The sequence below is a fragment of the Pelodiscus sinensis genome, chromosome 13 (genome assembly GCF_052426305.1).
Source record: "Pelodiscus sinensis isolate ZL-2025 chromosome 13, ASM5242630v1, whole genome shotgun sequence".
NCBI lineage: Eukaryota > Metazoa > Chordata > Testudines > Trionychidae > Pelodiscus > Pelodiscus sinensis.
In genome coordinates this window covers 15,566,510-15,587,703 of record NC_143064.1, presented here as the reverse complement: position 1 = coordinate 15,587,703, position 21,194 = coordinate 15,566,510, and the positions used below count along the sequence as shown (strand labels likewise).

General features: G+C 44.0%; 1 protein-coding gene across 3 annotated transcripts; it reads right to left on the bottom strand.

The window, feature by feature from the left end:
- Positions 1-1,586: 1,586 nt before the first annotated feature.
- ZBTB33 (zinc finger and BTB domain containing 33) lies at positions 1,587-21,143 on the bottom strand. 3 transcript variants are annotated; one of them, XM_075940990.2, is made up of 3 exons: positions 13,143-13,276; positions 11,454-11,594; positions 1,587-6,708 (listed from the first exon to the last, which is right to left on the bottom strand). In XM_075940990.2, exon 3 carries the CDS (start codon positions 6,704-6,706, stop codon positions 4,658-4,660), a length of 2,049 nt encoding a protein of 682 aa, XP_075797105.2. In that variant the 5' UTR covers positions 6,707-6,708; positions 11,454-11,594; positions 13,143-13,276; the 3' UTR covers positions 1,587-4,657. The 3 variants fall into 3 exon arrangements, with proteins under 3 accessions (XP_075797105.2, XP_006115467.3, XP_075797104.2); XM_006115405.5 differs by lacking the exons at positions 11,454-11,594; positions 13,143-13,276 and adding an exon at positions 20,983-21,143; XM_075940989.2 differs by lacking the exon at positions 11,454-11,594 and having other exon boundaries at positions 13,143-13,296.
- Positions 21,144-21,194: the final 51 nt, after the last annotated feature.

Genomic DNA, 21,194 nt, shown 5'->3' with positions numbered 1-21,194 from the left:
TATTAGTCTTTAAAGTGCTACCAGACTATGTGTTGTATTTTAAGTTTTTCCTGTTACAGACTAATTCATCTACCCCTCTGAAGCTACAATTCTGTGGTTCTTATTCACAGGAGTAGTGCCATTGATTTCAGGGGGGTTATTCTCATAACTTCAACCCCAATATGCAGAAGGCCATGTGTGGTTCAATTCGCTGGACTTAAAGCCTACAGCAAGATCTCTATAGTCTGTTACGCACTGGGAAATTTTGCTAAAGAACATTAAAATAGAAAGCTTTCTTTAATACAGAAATGAATAATATAATCAGCACAGTATTCCATTCACTTATTTTATATTAAGTTCAATACATTATGCTGGGCTTGATTCTGCACCACCAATTTTCAGGGGAATTTTGCTGTTGACTCCAATTGCAGCAAGCCCAATCCCTACTTGAATGAGATGTTTTACTAATGTTCCTGATATTTTCTCCCAAACTTTTTGGGAGGTTTTTGACAGGTTTCCTAGTACAGGTTGGACCTCTCTGGTACCAGATGAGGGATTTGCCGGACCAGTGGTGGTCATTTCTGGTCCCCTTGCAGCCAAGCCCTCTCCAGCCCTGGTCCAACTGCTGCCCTTGCAGCTGGCTTCTCCCTCTTGCTGGCCTCATTGGCCCTGCTGTCAGCCCCCATTTCCCTATCGGGCAGTCCGCCACCTCTGAACACCAGGTTCCTGTGTCCCGCCCATCTCCTGCTGCTGTGCCAGGCAGCAATGCTGTCTCTGCTCCCCAGGCTTCCACTGCCATGCCAGGCAGCCTCACCGCCTATGCACACACCGGGCTCCTGCTGCAGTGCCTGGCAGCCCCGCTGCCTTCATGCACCCAGTGCTGTGCTGTGCAGCCCTGCTGCCTCTGCACATCCGGTTCCCACTGCAGAGCCAGCATGCAGGGCTCCCAGGCACTAGTCCCTCTACTTGGACTTTCTGGTCCTATAACCTGCCAGACCAGAGAGTCCCGGTTAACAGCATTTCAACCTGTAGCTATGTTTTTCTTGTCAAATTGTTTCCTCACATTAATTTTACTATGCTGATTAGCACTTACTCCTGCAAATACTCCCACTGAATTTATTAGGTCTACTTTGGGAAGTATCAATTATCTCAACACTACAGTTAAGAACTACAGATTGAAAAATTTCAAACCATATAACCAATTACAGATTAATTTAGTTGCAAATAGGAAGTTGCTCCACCATGAGTTAACTAAAATACCTGAGCTGAATAAGATGAGTATAAGTTTCTAAACTATACTGGCTCAAAATACTTTGACTAAGCAGTTTACATTATGCACCATTGTTCAACTAATTAAGAAACCTCCAAACTCCATAATTTTTTGAGAATTCACTACAATCTTTAAAAGTCCCACAGGAGACAACTATAAACATTAATGCATCTAAAGTTGTTTCAACCTTTTGGATCTCAAGAATTGCTTGCTGTCTTCCTAAATTGTCAGGGAGATCTCGGGGTGGGGGAAGGGTGCTGGTCCACAGACTGGTTATTGAGAAACAGTTTCTCTCAAAAAGTAAATTACCCTTGAAAAGAAACATTCTGCACATCTCTAGAATTAAAACTTTTTATTTTTGCCATAGAAAGCTCTAAGAACTAATATCAAGTATTGGTTAATGAAAAGTAGAACACAACTTTAAAAACTATATTAAGGAAAAGACTGTACAAGTATATACATTACAGTATTGGTAAAAATGAACAATGTTTCACACAGAACACTTTATAGGGTAACAGCTGTAGAACCCAATGTTCAATGTATACAGTTGTCAGCTTTTGCATTTTGTATAAGCTGCATGCTTTATCAATACAAAATAAATAAGCAACCTATCAATTCTGTTATCTCCGTATTTGTTTTATTCATATATATTGGAATGCTGTGGTATGAATTCCCATAGGAGCCACACAGTGAGGCCTCTCAACCATCATTATTACATTTTGTAGATCAGATTTACCTTTTATATTTGTAGGTTTGCTACAGGATCTCTACTCAATGTTGTAATTGTGTTTATATAAATGCATTTTCAGATTCAATCAGTGTAAATCCAATTTTTTTTCCAGAGCCAATTTCTTAATATTTACAAAATGTTTTGTATTACATCAAATTGGAAGGTAATGATAAAGATTTAAAAAACAAAACAAAAACAAAATCCACCCTAAGTACAATAGCCAGAAATCTAAATATAAAAGCCTATGGACCCATAAAGAGTTCAAAAGAAGGGTCTAACATGTTTCCAATCCAATAAATACTGGAAGTGAAATTTTAAAAAAGTGTATTTTACATGACCTCTGGACTTTGGATATTGAAGCTCACTTCCAAGGAAAACTGAAGACAGAGACACATGCAGGCTCAAGTCTTCTGGCAAAACTACAACTTCTGAATCACTAATTTTCCAGTTTTTTTCCTAAAAAGACACCTTAGTAGGCACGGTTTAATTTAAGATTTAAAACTTAGCAGCAGCAAACATTGATAGCCATTACTGGATATAGATTTTGCAAGGTAATCTTAATTCCAAATGTGTCAGAATAGGCAAACTTACAAAATACCCTCAAATATTTTTCATGACAAGAGGCTGAGGTCTGTTTGTTTTTTTATCTAGCACACAGGTAAGTCAGAGCAACCTGTGCTGCTTTCGGCAATCAATATTTCTTTCTTTGAAAGGCTTGTGTATAAACTGCTGAGATGCCATCAATGAAATTCAAACAACATTCAACCTATCACATTTAATAATATTCCCCGATGCCCAAAGAGCAATTTTTATCAACATCTACACAAAATCAACCTATTTTATGATTTTGACAATGCACCTAGTTTTGAATTAAATCCTAATTCCTAATTTTAAAAGGGTAAATTTACACTATTAAAACATTTATACATATTGTATTCTTAGTCTAGAAAACAGAAGTGCTGCATACTATACCTAGTAGCTAAACATAATCCTCCTCCCATTATTACAAATACTGACTTCTGGTACCCGTTAATTGTAGCTTCAAATATATTTGAATCATTTACCTTGAAATATAACTTATCTTTCTGTTAAGAATAATGGGCATATGAAAATTTAAGATTGAAGGTAATAAGGTGAAGAAGTGTTGGTCTGAACGGGAAATAAATGTTTTTCTTAAAACATGAATATTAGGGAAAAAAATCCTAAACTGTGATTTAGGTAAGAGATTTAATGAAAAGTTACTGATAACTAACACTATGCACAATAATCCTTTTCAGTTATCTATAAGCCTGTTTAATTTTCATATTACCATTTACAAAAATTCAACAACTTACTAAATCAGAAATGCTAGACTATGCGACTGTGCTGATAGTTTACTTTCAGTACTAGTATTTCTTGCTCCAGTTGAACTTTTACTGAACCATCTTCTAAGTGCCTAAATATGTACTAATTACATGGGAAATGCGTGACATTATTAAAACTGAAAATGAATATTGATATGCTATGGAACCTAAATAAACACATTTAAAAAAAACCTGATTATTGATTTAGTCCTTCTGACAGCAACCCTTCCGAATGGAAAAGTATTTTCAATACTTCATTAAAAATCTAGCTAAACAGGCCTGTAAATCTGTTACAGGGTCAGCTACAGAGCTGACACATCATTTATATTACTTCTTGGTTTCAAGAAGCATATTCTGCAGTCTTCTGCTAGGAAAAGTATTATAAAAATGTTTAAAATACCTGATAAAAGCCTTCTGCCATAATGAACAAAACAGGAAAGCACCCATTCATTCTAAATAATCAGCATACTCTTTAATAATAAGATGGTCTGACATTATTCTTCAGGATTATAAAAACATACTGCAAAACATGATCTTTCTCTGCAATGTTCTTTTTCTTCAGTTTCGTAATTTGACATTTTTCCCCATTACAAAAAAGAATAAAATATAATGGTCCAGCCACTGAATACTCTGCTTACCATATTGACAAATATAAATAAAACTTGTTTAGTTTAGCCCAAACTGAATTTTTCTTATCAGTATGAACATTTTCCCAATTGGTTCATATTGACCCAAAAAAAACCAAAACCCAAACTCAAATGCTGGTTCAAAAATACACTGCTCCAAACTAATGGATAAGTTATTTTGGACCCTTACTCTAATACGCTATTTATATTTATGTATGAGTATTGGGATTTTTTTAAATTATTCCATATCCAAGAGACTATGCCGAACATCTTATTGTGGTATTGGTATTAACATTTAAAGAGAATTCAGCATTAAAGTGCTAACATGAAAGAAAAAGTTTATGTAATGTTTCAAAGTATGGGAAATACCCATTTATTTTAGAAGAAAAACAATGTTTCAAATTATTTAAGGAAACTGTACCTTGTCAAGCTATACATTTCCATTTTTTGATCAAAATTAGTGAACTAGAAAAAACACTGATAGCTCCTTGGAAATATCTTAATCTGTATTCAAGAAAACTTTCACATGAATTGCTACTACAAATGACTTGCAGCTACAAATAATCCATCTAAATACTACCCTTTGATGACTTGGTAGAACAAGTTAACTTGTTTTCACTTTAACAATTTGTTTTACAATATTTTTAGCAGTTCATTTGAAACAGTTGCAACTTTTCTATACTGAAGCTTTTTCAGCACTTCAAGCATTTCAGTAAGACTCTGGTATTACAAACTCAAATTCTGTACCACCTTCTGATAGACTTTGTTTAAAAATTGATTCACTTCCCTGCTGAATGAAAATATCATCCCAGGTCATTGGCTTGGCTGGAGGATTAGAAGGTGTTCCTTCAGCATCATCTTTTCCTGCATTAACACTATAAACAAGTCCATCCTCATTTATTACAGGTATACTGCTTGAACGATCAGTAATATATGCATATTGTCTGATCTGTAAAGACCTACAAGGATGCAAACGATAAAGCTTGGTATCTCCAGAAGGGTCTTGACTATGAACTGATCTTATATGTGAAGCCATAACCTGATAATTGATGAAAGATTTCCCACATGTCAAGCACTGGTACCTTCGCTCACCAGTGTGGTGAATTTCATGTTTTGTACGGTATTCTGCAAGAGGGAAAACTTTCTCACAGTATCGACATGGATACTTTTTCTCCCAGGAATGAACATTAAAGTGTCTCCGCAAACTTGTCAGACATACATAGGATCTCTTGCATACAATACAAATGTAGTAGACCCTTCCATCAACTATGAGCTCATAATGATCATCATGCTTTAGCTTCATGCGTTTTCTGTTTTCAGGATCATCGCCAGATGTTCTAGGCATCTCGTCAAGTTTGACTTCTCCTTCATCTGGATCATCTTTTACAGGAATTACTATGTCATATGTATCTTCACCAATATTTGCATAAACCTTACAACCTGTTGATAGGCCTTCTATTTCAGTAGCTGTATCTAACGTTATGATCTTCTGACCTTCCATCGCATGTTTTGATGCTACACCCACAGAAGAATCCTTATTGCTTCCAGTAAGAACGTCTGAGATTTTTATTTTAAACTCTCCAAGTTTGGAAGATGGTTCTTGTGCAAAAGTAACAACCTGTTTTTTCTGTACACCTGATCCTTCAAATGCTGGTACTTTGGGGGAAGAAGATTGCTGAACCAAAGAGCTGCTACTAACTGAACCTGCACTAGATGAGCTAATGATATCATCATCTTCCACATCCTCCTCCTCCTCTTCTTCCTCCTCATCAACAGCATTTGTTTCCATTTCAGCTAAAGACTCATTATTAGATGGCCGATGGTTCTCCTCAAGCAAATTAACTGTAGGAGACATGTGTTGTTGATGTGAGGAACTGACATTCAACGATGAATTGAGTTGAGACTGATTTAGCAAAATTATGTTCGGAGTCAAATGCTTTGGAGTTGAGGAGTCGAGTGATTCATCATTAGTTTGTGTTTGGTTTGGACTTGGTTGGTTGGCAGAGGAAGTGAGTTGAGTTACTGCAATACTAGTTAGAGGGGGAGATCCACCAGTGCTACAGGACATTTGATCAGAAACCCCAGCAGGATTTGGACAGGGCTGGCTCTGTGCCCCTGCACTGATCTCTGGAGAACGTTCTTTTGCCGGCACAATTTCAGAACAGAAGATGACATCATCATCATCATCATCTGAATCACTCACTGTAATTTTTGTAGTTTCGTATTCTTCACCATGTAAGGAAAATGACTCTGTTATAACAGGCATCCCACCAATTACATGTTGAGTCACATGTTTTGTTGGGGATATTTGTGTTTCAAGACTCTCTTGATCGGCGCTAGAAGGTACAGTTTCCGAGATACCATCTTGCATGCCACCAGACAGGCTTTTTACTTGTGACAGAGGAACACCCAGATCTGCTATAAATTTTACTCCTAGTAATTGCCCTGATTTAATCAACTCGTCAAGTAAGTCTGATCTAACTCGGATTATTTTTGAGCTATAAATATAGTTTAGTATTTCTGCAAAAATCTCTGCTCTTATAAAGCTCAGTTCAACCACTTGCCCAGCAACTGAGAAAAGCTGGTGAAAATATGTGCTAGATGCAGAAAGGACATTTCTGTGGGCTCGAAATTTCCGGTCTTCCACGATGACAGTAACATCACAAAAAAGTCCATGGTCACGTTGTTCATTCAAAGACTGTAGTAGCATACCAGAGTACTGGGTGTCTGTTGCAGAAATCAGTTTTTTCCCCTCCATTCCTTCAAAAAGAAAAGTAAAAGGAACCAGGTTAGTTTACCGAATTTATAAAATTTTCAGCTGCAGCACAGAATCCTCACATTCATACTGGTTTTTCCTCTGCCCAAACTAACTCTTAGTTCTGAGGCACTGTCTATACTTAAAATTTATATCAGCATAGTTATCTCAAAAAAGAGTGAGATAAACACACCCCTGACCAACATAGTTATGTTGGCCAAACCCCAATGTAGGCACAGCTAACATTACCTGGGCAGGCGGTGTTCCTACACTAGCAGAAAAAACTCTGTCAGCATATACTACCACTACACTGGAAGGCTACACATATTTATACCAGTATAGGTGCAGCAGTGTAAACAAAGTCTGATTCTCACTGTTAAACAGTCCATATACTGTACTACTTGTAAGTTTAAAGATTTCTGCTACTTGTTCTCCATAGTTATAAATATATTCAAAAGTCTGTGTTCAATAAAATGAGAGAGTCAAGCAAGTGTTAGCTCAGGGGTGGGCAATAATTTTTGCTGGGGGACCACTCCAAGAATTTGGCAAGTAGTCAAGGACTGCACTCTTCCTTGATATTAATGGAGGAGATGCAGGGTCTGGGATGGAGGTAGGGTGCAGAAGGGAGTTTGGGGTAAGGAACTGGGGTACAGGAGGTAGAGTGGGATCTGGGAGGGAGTCTGTGTGAATGAGGGGGTTGTGATCTGGAGCAGGAGATGGGAGTGCAGAGTCCGGGAGGGGATATGGATGCAGGAGACGATTCTGATCTGGAGGAGCGGGTGCAGAGTCTGGGTGGGGAGTTGTTATTTGGAGGAGTGGTCGGGGGGAGGAGGTACAGAGATTTGGGCTATGAACAGGGGAGGGGAATAGTGAATTAGGGTGCAATTTCTGAGAGGGACTTATGACTTGGAGAAGGAGTGTAGAAGGGTGTACAGGAGCATAGAGATTGCATAGTTTGGGTTTCATGGGGTAAGGGGTGCAGAAGCAGAAGGCTGGGGGACGGGAGGGGCTGGGGTGTCAGAGGGAGGATTTGCCGGGAGGCGCTTACCTGCCTAACTGCCCTGCCCAACAGATTCCTGAGCCTGAACACTGCGAGCCTGAAGGAGGGGGGAAAAGTACTTGGCATGCTGCCTGTCCTGCAAATAGGCAGCTCCCCTTAATCAGAAATGGACCAATGGATGCTGCGAGATGGGGGTCGGAGGAACATGCAAAGCCTCTTCTCCACTGCCCCAGGCTCAGAGCACTCAGAAGCACGTAGGTCTGCAGCCAGCTTTTCTGAACAGCACCTGGGAATAGGACAGGCAGAGAGCCTGGCTGAGGTTCCCACTGTGCCTGCAGGATGGACCCAGAGTCTTGGTTGGCCAAATCCAGCCCATGGGCTGTATTTTACCCAGCCCATGGTAGCTGGAGACACCATTAATTGAAGTTCAATGTCAGACTGATACAATCAATATTTAGTCTCTGCAAATCTAAAGTTTAAAAAAAAAACACCTTTAAAAATGGAAATATTCAGTTAAAAAAATAAAATTTCATGTACAGGCAGTCCCCGGGTTACGTACAAGATAGGGACTGTAGGTTTGTTCATAAGTTGAATCTGTATGTAAGTCGGAACTGGCGTCAGCCGCTGCTGAAACTGATCAGTTTCAACCGCGGCTGAATCTGGACGCCAGTTCTGACTTACATACAGATTCAACTTAAGAAACCCAGGCGTCACCAAGTAAGCTGCTGCTGAAACTGATCAGTGGCTGATTCCAGGAAGCCTGGGGCAGAGCAACTCTGCCTTGGGGTTCCTGTAGTCAGCCGCTGGCCAGTTTCAGCAGCGGCAGACTTGGGGTCGCCTGGGGCAGAGCAGCTGGGGGGCTGCTGGGTTGCTCCAGTAGCGCAGCTCCTCGGTGCTACTGGAGCAACCCAGCAGCACCCCAGCTGCTCTGCCCCAGGCGTCCTGATTCAGCCACTGCTGAAACTGACCAGCAGCGGCTGAATCAGGACGCCTGGGGCAGAGCAGCTGGGGTGCTGCCGGGTTGGTCCGGAGCGGCGCTGCGGGACCAACCCTGCAGCCCCCAGCTGCTCTATCCCAGAGGTAGGCGAGAAAAGCCTGGTCTGCTGGGAGGGGGCACTAGCTGCACCCCCCCCCCCCCAGCAGACCAGGGAGACGGGGGTGGCGGGACCGCCCAAGTCCTCCACGGCTTTGCTCCGTCTCCCTGGTCTGCTGACCCGGGAGACGCGGAGCAAAGCCGCAGAGCACGCGGGCAGCGGGACAGTCCAGGCGCACAGCGGCTGTCCCACTGCGGGCGTGCTCCGAGGCTTTGCTCCCCATCTCCCTGGTCTGCTGGTCGGGAGACGGGGAGCAAAGCCGCGGAGCATGCCCGCAGGGGGACAGCTCAAGCGCACCCGGGCTGTCCCGCTGCGGGCGTGCTCCAAGGCTTTGCTCCCCGTCTCCCTGCAGACCAGGGAGACGGGGAGCAGCTTTTCTCGCCCCGGAGGACGGGGGCAGCGGACCGCGGCGCATCTGGGCGTCCCGCCGCTCCCGTCCTCCGGGGCGAGAAAAGACCCGTTCGTAACTGCGGATCCGATGTAAGTCGGATCCGCGTAACTCGGGGACTGCCTGTATAAATATAAGCAACCATGCAAAATTGTCTTAAGCTAATTACAAACCCAACTAACAAAATTATGCATGTGCTCTTTACCACAGTGACTAATGCTAATGAAAAAGATACAGATCTTTTACTCCTCATCCAAAAAAAAAGTAACTTATTTGCCCCATGTGAACAGAAGTTTGCAACTCAGATACTACAACATTATGTTAATGGAGTGCCAGAAAGTGAAACCAACAGGTCTATTTTCATCTCCCAATATGATGCATTTCAGTAAAATGCAAAGCACTACAGTGAAAAGGAAAGAAAATAAATAATTTTTAATAAATTAAAAACACAGCTGGCAAGGAAACAAATTTAATATCAATTTTTACCCCTTTACATAGACTGACATTTTACAGGTGGGTTGGAAGTGACAGATAAAATACTAGATATTAATTACAAATGTCACACTACTTAAAATGGGTGCTGACAGATTGTTTATCCCTATAAAATATTGATAATTACTGACCTGATAATAAGCAAATTTTAAATTCCTCCTTCACTGTAGGTAACTTTGTAGCTAAGTACAGCTTTTTTTTCTCCAAAAGAATTAGCACAAAGTAAGTAACTTTAGAATGCTACTTCTTTGGAAAAGGAAATGTAGGTATCATACAACTTTACGTCAAAGCTACTAAATCTTTCCAAAAATTCCATGGTTTGAAAACAGTATTATAGCATTATCAGGACTATCATTATGACATCTTGTTTTTATTGAAAAAAAATGAACTTTTGGGTTTAAAAATGTTAATTTATATATCAAGTATACATCATTTCCCTTTACAGTGTCAAACAATTTCAAAAGAACACAAAACATACTAACCCTTAAAAATGGGTAAACTGAGCACACTGCCACCAACCTCAGCCTTTTAAGTGTGGGAATTTAAACACTTATGTTTTAAATAAAAATCTCTACTACATGTCAATGGAGAGAAAGCTTCAGTTGCCTACTGCCTGCTCAGAGTAAAATTTAAGTAATACGAACAAAAAAAAAATCAAATACATTGTGGGTTGTCTGTCTAGATCAGTGTTGGCAGGCAACCTATAGGTTGCATGCTGCCCACTTAGGTTCCACCTACGGCCCACAGACCCCTTTGCTGCTCCCCTTCCCCTCACACCTCTTGCACACCAGGACACTGTAGCTCCACACTTCCTGCTCCTCCTCCTCCCTTCCAGCACTTTCAAGAGGAGCCACAGATTGCCTGAATTGTGCTTTGTCCCTATTCCGCCTCTTTCATCCCAGAGCTAGAACACCACAAATCAGCTGTTCGTGGAATTCAGGCAATTTGTGCATGACCTAAGTGCTGGGAGGGAGGAGAAAGAACAGGTAAGTGTAGGGCACTGGTGCCTTGGTGTGCAAGGGGCAAGTGCAGAGGGGGGGCAGACAGAGGAGAAGGAGGGAGTGAGGCTGCAGGCCACTGAGGTGAAGGAGGGCCACTCATTCAGCCCACCTACCATTTCTGGTTGCCCATCTATGGCCTAGATAGCTGCTGAGGATCTGCAACAAGACTCAGCCTAGGGGAAGAACTAAATGCTGCAACACAACCATTTTGAAACAGGAGTAGAGGAGATAAAAACTCTAATGAAAACAAATATGGGCAGGGCCGGCCCACAACATTTTGGCAACTAAGGTGGGGAGCTCAAATGACGCCACCATGCCCCCTCGCTTGGGCCAAAACTTGTAAAGGTCTCAATTCTGCCTTCTTCCTGTTGTTCTCCTCTCATGGTACTGCAGAAAGAATATATATGTACCAGCAGCAGACACAATTTTCTACACTCTGGGTCCTAGTGGCACCCCCTCACAGTCTGGCACCTGAGACAGCTGCCTCAGTTCACCTCATGGTAAGGCCAGCCCTGAATATGGGGGATTAGCCTGTGTATGAACAACAGTCCCATCAAGAAATATTAACAGTGCTTTGCCAAAGAATCTTTATAGTATTAAATATTCAAAAAATACAGGTAATATAAGTATCATGGAGAAAGGAAAGACTTTGAAGTTAAGAAGCAGATTAGGAGGGGAACAGTCTGCTAGATCTCTACAGAAGCGTGCATGTTTGATGACTGCATTTTTGTGCCTAGCATGGGAGGACAAAATACTGATAAGTAGTAAAACTTACAGCTGATTGGGTGCTGCAGGTGCATGAGCAAAGAGGGAGTGTGGCAGGTTGCAGGCAGCAGCATGAAACAACAATGCATGGTAATGGCAGATGAAGGGGAGGGAGCAGCTGCATTGGATGGGGATCGTGCGTGGAAGCCATCTGGGGAAATAGACACCTCATACTAGCACAGTGGTTCTCAAACATTTGTACTGGTAACCCCTTTCACATAACAAGCCTCTGAGTGTGACTCCCTTATAAACTGAAGATGCCTCGGAGGTGAAGCAAGGTTTGGGGTAAAATTTGACAGCTCACAACCCCCTCCCCCCATCTTGTAACCTTGACCCCCAGTTTGAGAACCCCTGCACTAGCAGATTAGGGAGGCAAAATGCTTTAGATAAATGGGGGTTAAATGTTTGTTCCTTATAACAACAAGAAAGGTAGGAGTACTGTCCATATATTAACTAGTTGAGGATTAAGCGGGATTTGTATTTATACAGGAACTGTAGAGAGTGCGTAAGGCAGAGCATATATGGAGAGCTGCTCTGTTGTCACGTTTCAAAGGGGAAGTGTGTGCACTTTAATTACAGAAGACTAGAAGGCTGAGCTTAGGGAATTGTGGGTGCCATATTGTCAGACTAAGTATAGGGCTGAATACAGCATGACAAGGGGATCTAGTATGAGGATTGTGGTTTTGTTAGTGGGGCACTGTGTGGATGTATTCCCCACAACCATGTTTCTGACTTCAATATTCAGCCTTGGGTAAGAGAGTTGGTGGATAGATATTGGAGGCGAGGTATCACAGATATAGGAAGTATGTTGGAGAGGGGCTACGTGCACAATCTTTATATAAGGCTATGAGGTGGGTATTGGAGGCCATATATTGGGAGCCAGGTGAGATATTCTGAGGTGAGTACTGGAGGCTGGCAGTCTGGGTAGTGCAGAGTAAACATACGTGTACGGGGCTGTCTAAGGAAGGGACACTGAGGTGAGCTACTGGGGGGCTGAGCAGGAAGTGTATAAGGGGCTGGCTGGGGACACAACAGTGCATGGGGGATAGTGAGGGTCTGGGTACAGCCATGAGATGGTGGAACATGGGACACTAAATACAGGTGATGAAATACGGGGAAGTTATAGATTGGGAAGGAAGGGTAAGGGAGGCTGTTAAGGTGGGGAGCAGGATCTAGGTGGGGAACTGGTGGCGGGGTGTGTGAGGCTGGGGAAGGACAGTGAGGGGGGTTCCAGGTGGAGTATGGGGGGCTGGGCAGGGGGATGAGTGAGGAGCGACACGTGGGCTCTAGCTGCGGGTGCGGGTGAGGGCAAAGAGGTGGGACCTAGATGAGGCCTGGGGAGGTTCGTGAGGCGAGGCAGGGCCGATGAGGTGGATGGGGGGGGGGCTCTGGGCAGGGCAGCAGGCGCCTGGTTGAGGCACGTGAGGCGAGGTGGGATCCGGGGGGCTTTCCGTCCGGGGTGGGGGAGGCGGCTCTGGCCGTGCCTCTCCCGCCCCCCGGCCTATGGAGCAGCGCGGCCCGGGCCTGGCGAGTGGGGGGGCGCGAGCCGGTGGCGGGGGGGGAGGGGCAGCTCTGCCCACACAAAGGGTGGGGGAGCCGCCGCCGCTTCCTGGTTCACGCGAGGAGAGCGGCGGCGGCGCCGGGGAGAGGGGCCCGCGGGCCGGGCCCAGGCCGCGACGTGGGGGAGGGTCCCAGGTACCTGCGCTCCGAGAGCCGCGCTCCTTCCGCCAGCAGACAACGGGCACCAGCTCGCCAGCAGCCGCCGCGGCCCCGCCCGCCGCCGCGCCACCCCCGCCACGCGGCCGCCAGGGGGCGCGCTTCTCCCCCCGGCTGCCGCGCTCCCTGCCCGCCCCGAGCACGCTCGGCCCCCTTCGGAGCCTGCCCCGAGCGCCCTCGGGCCCGCTCGGCTCTTCCCGGAGCGCCCTCAGCGCGCGCCTCGGGGCGGGGCGGGCTCTGCGGGGGGCGGGGCGGGCCGCGGGTACAATGGGGGTTGGGGAAGGAGAAACCGACGGGGTCAGACCTGCCATTTCCGACCTGGCTGGGCCTGGGCGTCCCCAGCACGTGGGCTGCCCCCCCCTCCCAGCCCTGAGTGAAATATTGGGGGGGGGCGCTGAGGATATAAGACAAAGCCCCTAATAGTGGGGTGTCTGGTCACCCGCCTAACCCGGGTGGCTGCTAGCTGGGCTGCTGCGGGGGTAACCCGGGTATGGGGCTTTCTGCCACTGGGAATTGGGTGAGGACCACCCAGACCTTATTTTAAGGGTTGTCCTTCATTTCATGGATTGGTCTGAAGGGCGACCCAAAGGTCCCCACCCCTCCAGGACTGCACTGGCATCTCCAGGAATTAAATATTTTAAAAAATCATGTCATGTGATGAAATTTCCAGCAATGTATCTATTCAAAATTGGCAACATTAGTAGTGATCATCTGACCCATATTTTAAAGGATGGTCATTGATCATATAAAAGCTACCACTGAAGCTTATGATAGTTACATTGTGTACTTGAGAGCAGTAGAAAGTATGCTTGAGGGGAAAAAACTGATACTCTAATGGAAATAGGGTTCCCTTAAAATGTAACTTAAAATAAAGCATTCTCTCTTTTTTTTTTAAATATGTTTTTCCTTATTTCCAGCCAACAAAGGCACTTGCCCTAATTAAGAATGTCCAGTCTAGTCTTTCCTGGTTCTGTCAAAAGGGTTCAGCGGGAGTTCATGCTAAGTTATTGTTGATTGGGCTGGGCAAAACTTCTCAACTTCTTTTGGAAAAAAATGAAAATGTAGTGACAAAATCACTTACCAATTATTTTTCTGGATTAAAAAAAAAAGGTTTGGTTTCTTTAAGATGAAATGTTTCCACTTTTTATACAAAATTATTTGTTTTGAAATATTATTTAGTTTTATTTTTAAAAAATTAAGTGCACAAAATCTAACTTAAATGTTTCAGGTGGAATGAATATTTCACTTGATCCACATTTTCCTCAACTTTTTACTGAAAATTTAAAAAAATGTTTTCTGACCCTTAATGATTTTTTATTTATTTTTCAACATTGCCCTTCTCTAATCATGAGCACTCAGCATATTAATGGACATACAGTATATAAAAAGTGTATCTTTAACAAAGGCACACTCTCCTGAAAATGTCAGTCATTTAAATAGGTTTTATCAACAAAGTAGTGTTAAACAGTCTGATAAAAATCTATTTCCCTTAGCTCAACTTTCACTCTGTAATCTCTTGTCACATTGCCATTACTAATTCCTCAATCAATCAGTCTTTTATCTAGATAGAACATGTGAAAGTAAAAATCCAGAAAGCTGATTTTCTTTTAAATAACCCTAGGTCTTTAAACATTATAAAGAAGCAAAAGGAGCCATTGGCTCAGCATTTTCCCCTTTGCAAACCATTTTTAAATGGAAAGGTTTAACAACCTGGAGATGCCTTTGTGCCATGAAGAAACATGTTGTCTTGGCTGATCAGAACAATGCATAGGGCTAAGTGATTTGATTCACCATTGCAGTGTACCTTGCATATTCAGTTACAGCAGCCAAAGTAGGTGTAAAAATTCCACCATACCTGCTTTGCAATGTGGGAATGACAAGAGATGAAGTGCAATAGTTAATTAGGTGCTCTCAATTAACATTATTTAGGCACTATAAACTGTAAACAACCTTTGAAGAATTGGTGATTTTTGTGGTGAGCTAATCCTGCGGGGGGCTTGAACTAACATGGTTTAAAACCTCAGTTGCAGTGTTAGAATACTGAAGACACAACAAGTGTCTTCCTCTCTATTCTGACAAGGTCTCAGTTGAAGTATTGTGCACAGTCCTGGGTGCCACATTTCAGGAAAGATATGGACAAACTAGAGAAAGTCTAAAGGAGGGTAACAAAAATTATTAAAGGTCCACAAAACATGACAAACAGTTTTCAAATACATGGAAGACTGTTCAAGGAGGAGGGTGAAAAACTTTTCTGCTGAACTGCTACATAACCAATTGGTCCCCAGCCTGTAAGAATGCTTGGGATTCGGCCGTCCCAAGTGCAGGACTCTGCACTTGTCCTTGTTGAACCTCAACAGCTTTCTTTTGGCCCAATCCTCTAATCTGTATAGGTTACTCTGGACCCTATCCCTGCCCTGCAACATATCTACCTCTCCCCCTAGCTTAGTGTCATCCACAAACTTGCTGAGGGTGCAATCCATCCCCTCATCCAGGTCAGTAATAAAGATGTCGAACAAAACTGGCCTTGGAACCGACCCTTGGGGCACTCCACTTGAAACCGACCGCCAACCAGCTATTGATCCATTGATCACTACCCGTTGGGCCCAACAATCTAGCCAGTTTACTATCCACCTTACAGTCCATTTATCCAATCCATACTTCCTTAACTTGCTGATAAGAATATTGTGGGAGATCATATCCAAAGCTTTTCTAAAGTCAAATATGTCACATCCATTGACTTTCCCTTGTCCACAGAGCCTTATCATAGCATCTAATCAGATTGGTCAGGCATAAAGTGCATGAGTCCCCCACTAACCCCATGCTCCTGTGGCACTTCTGCCTTTGAAATATAGGAAGAGCCAGCAGGGCTCTTGCTACATTTCAAAGGTGGAGGTGCCCTTATCAACTAATCAAATAGTTGATGCAAATTGCATTGACTATTTGATTAGTTGATTAATCTAAATTTAACATCCTTACCCCAGTGCTATCCCTGCCTCTATAGCCTGCCCCCACCACTAGCTCAGCCTCCAGAGCTCCCCAGCATTAGCCCCACCCCCTCACCCAGGCCTGCACTGCTGACTGCATCACGGCCAGGTCTGGGTACACCACCCATCACCTTCCCTCCCACTGCAGCTGTTGGGAAAGGCATGTCCTGCCCCGCCTCTCAGCCAACCAGCACCGGGCAGGGGCAGGGTCTCCTCCAGCCATGGACAAGCTCTTCTCTGTGCAGTGGGAGGGTCATATGGAGCGGCTCCAGGCAGCCTTCCCACAGAGCAGGAAAGCATTCTTCTGTGGCCGGGAGGAGACTCTGCCCCTGCCCCTCACTAGTTGGCTGAGAGGTGAGGCAGGACACGACTCTCCCAACAACTACGGCAAGAGCAGTGTATCCCAGCCTTGGGCCCCAGAGCCACCGCAGCCCAGCAGCCAAAGGTCTGTGGCCTGACAGTGAGCTGCAGCCTGGTGGTTGGGCACTGCTTGATTATAGCATTTTGTGTGGAGGGCGTTCAATTCAGAAATTTGCTTTCTCAGTTTGGTGTGACAAATGGATGTTGGAATTAAAAAGTGACTAAATGGATGCTGCAGGATGCAGTGGGACCAGGCTCTGAGTTAAACCACTCTGAGTTAAACCACTTAACCATTTTAACATCCCTAAGAGCAATAGATGTGAAGTTTTGACTTAAACCATCTTAAGAGTAGTTTTCTTTTTTGAAAAAGGAAATGTTCATGGTAGAAATACTTAGGGACAGAAAGCATTTTTAAAGACTTACTTCTGTGAGACAGGGAAAAGTCTTCAGTCATGACAGAGTTATACTTAATTTATTTTAAAAGAATAAATAAAATTTGCTAGAGACTAAATAACAGAACCAAGCTTTCATGAACATGTCATGAGACAGAAATATCTTCACTGAATACCTAGGTTCAATTTTCAGTACCAATGAAAATTTGACAGTCATTTTAACTGGATTATCTCTAGGGACAGAAATAATCTATACAAAGAGCAATATTGTGATGCTGGGAACACTACTAATGCCAGAAGGACAGTAGAACACTAATTCCCATCTGATTTCTATTTTTTGCTTTGTTTTGTATTTTATGCATTGGTTGGCTTTTAATATTGTAATAAAACCTAGTTCAACTCCCACTAAAGTCTGTGGAAGACTTTCTTTTAACATTACTTGGAGTTGGATCATATGCCACATGTAGCAGCATGCTGTTATATGTAGAATGCAATAATTATATAAACACTATCAATGGGCCACTTATTCCGGAAAAGCAACTGCTTTTCCGGAATAACTTGCCAGCTGTCTACACTGGCCGCTTGCTTTTCCGGAAAAGCAATGACAATCTACTGTAAAATTGTCAGTGTTTTTCCGGAAAAACTATGCTGCTCCCATTTGGGCAAAAGTCCTTTTCCGGAAAAATTGTTCCGGAAAAGGGCCAGTGTAAACAGCACAGTAATCTTTTCCGCAAAAAAGCCCCTATCGCGAAAATGACGATCGGGGCTTTTTTCCGGAAAAGCGCGTCTGCATTGGCCACGGACGCTTTTCCGGAAAAAGTGCTTTTCCGGAAAAGCATCCTGCCAATGTAGATGCGGTTTTTCCAGAAATACTTATAACGGAAAACTGTTCCGTTTTAAGCATTTCCGGAAAAGGGTGCCAGTGTAGACGTAACCTATGTATAAAATACTTCAAAGAGCTTTACAATTACTAATTAACCCACAGAAGACTACTGAGGGATAGTTGAATATGTTAATCACCATTTTACCAACAGAAAAACTAAAGGAGAGATTCATGGTCTTAGTTTTCGAGGTAATGAGTAGCTGTCTTCAGTGCAACTAAAAGCTAAGGCTACGTCTACATTGGCAAGATTTTGTGCAAATACTTTTAACACAAGAGTTTTTGTGTTAAAGTATTTGCGCAAGAGAGCATCTACACTAGCATGTGCTGTTGCGCAAGAGATGTGCTTTTGCGCAAAAGCATCCATGCCAGTGTAGATGCTCTCTTGCGCAAGAAAGCTCCGATGGCCATTTTAGTCATCGGGCTTTCTTGCACAAGAAATTAATGTTGCCTGTCTACACTGGCCTCTTGCGCAAGAACAGTTGCGCAAGAGGGCTTATTCCTGAGTGGGAGCATCATAGTTCTTGCGCAAGAAGCACTGATTTCACACATTAGAATGTCGGTGTTCTTGCGCAAGAACTCCCCGCCAGTGTAGACAGGCAGCATGTTTGTGTGCAAAAGCGGCCGCTCTGGCGCAAGATCATGCCAATGTAGACACAGCCTGAGTGTCTGACTTCACTGGAGGCTGAAGGTGCTCAGCTCAGTTAAAATTCTGGCCACAATTTAGTCTAGTTCCACAGATTGTGTCAGAGCTGGGATTAGAACTCAGGCTCACTGACTTGTACTCAATTCACTACTCTCCTCCTACTCTATTAGAACATAGGCTTCAGAGGGGTAGCCATGTTAGTCTGTAACATGAAAAACTTAAAAAACAACCAATAGTCTACTAGCACTTTAAAGAGATCACTCAGAAGCATTAAACAAGGGAAGTCTCCTGATATTCATTGTCATTATCCCCACAGCACTTCTGGCAATGGAAGAGATATCCCAACCTAAGGGTACGTCTAAACTACATGGCTCCATCGACAGAGCCATGTAGATTTGTTGTTTTGGCAAAGGCAAATGAAGCCGCGATTTAAATGATCGCAGCTTCATTTACATTTACATGGCTGCCGCGCTGAGCCGACAAACAGCTGATCAGCTGTTTGTCCGCTCAGCGCGCTAGTCTGGACGCTCCCCTGCCGACATCAAAGCCCTTTGTCGGCAGCCCCGGTAAACCTCATCCCACGAGGAATAATGGGGCTGCCGACAAAGGGCTTTGATGTCGGCAGGGGAGCGTCCAGACTAGCGCGCTGAGCGGACAAACAGCTGATCAGCTGTTTGTCGGCTCAGCGCGGCAGCCATGTAAATGTAAATGAAGCCGCGATCATTTAAATCGCGGCTTCATTTGCCTTTGCCTATGTGTCTAATCTACATGCCTCTGACGACAGAGGCATGTAGTCTAGACAGCCTCACTGCATAGATAGAAACATAATGTAAGAATACCATGCATAGTGCAGTTCTTTGGTGCTATACATTTACCAATTTACCAAATGCATAGTGCTATACATTTACTAATTTCCATATATAATTTGAACAGGTTTTTTGCTGCTTATGCCACACCTTATAGATCTGGTAACTGAAACAGCTGTCCAACTATAAACAACGTTGAGACATATCCTTCTATTCGATTTGATTTTGGCTTACATAAGATGACATGACAGTATGAGATAATATTATAAAATAATTCTTTGGATATTTATGGCAGGCTTACTTGATGTCAGGACAATATTATACATTACTTCCCCAAGCAAAAGAAAGACTGTTACCTACAAGAGGGCTTTTAAAAAAACAAACAACATCCTTGATAAAGATTTCCTCCATTGACACCCATTTAAAAAAAAAAAAGGCTGTTTGCTTTTATTATGTAACTTTTATAACTCTCTGGATTATTGCTGTGTTGTTTATTTTGATTCTAAGGTGACCTTTTAAAATAAAAAAATCTAAGGACTAATGAAAACGTAGTGGCTTTTTGTATGTTTTGCATGTTTGTTTATTCCTTCATTGCTGATGGTTGTTTGGTGGGGGCAAAGGGTCAACTGCTGTGGAAAAACTAAGGGCAAAAGGTTGGATTTTGCATTGAAATACGAAAGCAGGAAGATTCAGTCATTCTAATTTTGGGGGGAAGGAAGTTCCATAACCATGAGCTGTCCACTGGAAAAGTGCTGTTTCCACTTATTTTAAACATTGTTCCTGTTGTGGACAGCTCCATCATTCCAGAAAAAAGTCATAGATGTTAATTCAGGCAGCTGGGACACATCCCATTTGAAGAGAAACTTTGGAGAATAGCACTGTGACTTTGAACTGTCTATCGGACATTCAAAGCTTAGTCTGTGTAGTTCCTGAAGGCACTAGATTAAAATGCACTCTTGCCTTTTGATGCTGGTCAGTAAGATGGGCTGCTGCATCATGAGGCTTTTCCAGAACTTGCATATTCATCCCCATGTACAGGTCACCGTAGTTATCAAGTGTAATATGGAGTCAGTGAGGGAAAGTCTTTTCTACTGACTTTTACTTTGACTGAAGCATTGTATGCAGCTTGCCCTGTTAGCACAGTGACCAACTAGGTTGCATCTCACAGATTGCACAGAACAGGATGCTGATGACAATGCCAAAACAGTAGGAGGACAGAAATTTTGACTGTCGTTTACTCCTGTTCTCCTTGGGCACTTCCATCTCCCACAGGATTCTGAGTCCTCCTTGTTTAATGGCACCTTTGTAGAGCCACGGATTAAATGATTCAGTGATACCTCACTACAGCAATGGAAGGGGCTGGGGATGGGATGGGATATCCAGCTGCTGCTGTTGCTTGACTGCCTTAAGTATTGACTAAACGCTGCTTCCATCTGATGGCTGGTCTGGGACCTATGTCGGGGAGATGCTGGTCTCAGGCCGCTCCCGGGGGCCGAGTTTCACCCTCCCCACTGCGCCGGGTGGGGCCACCTGTTCTCTCTTCTCAGCCTGGCGACCCCAGGAGGCTGAGGCCTGCCCCGCGGGACCTTTGGGGGGAGCCCATCTCCAGCAGAGCCATGGGCGCTGGGTTCCCCCGGCCACAGGGCGGGCTGCGTCCCCTGCACCCACATGGGGGGCAGCACCATGCGTGAGGGTCAGGCCGCCCCGCTGTCAGATGGGGGCGGGGTGCCCGCCCGCCTCTTGGTCCCTCCTTACCTGGCGCTTCGACCCCGTTCTCCTGCATCCCGCCGGACTCCGACAACCCGAAGCCGTCTGGCCGCTCGCACGGGGTCGCCCGCAACGAACCCTGCCGTAGGAACCAAGCGACACCGCCTCGTTTCCGGGCGGCGACTCAGCCTGTTGCACTCGGTTGTTCAATTGCTCTGTGCACGAGTACCGGAAGGGGTTGGTAGCAACACTCGGAAATT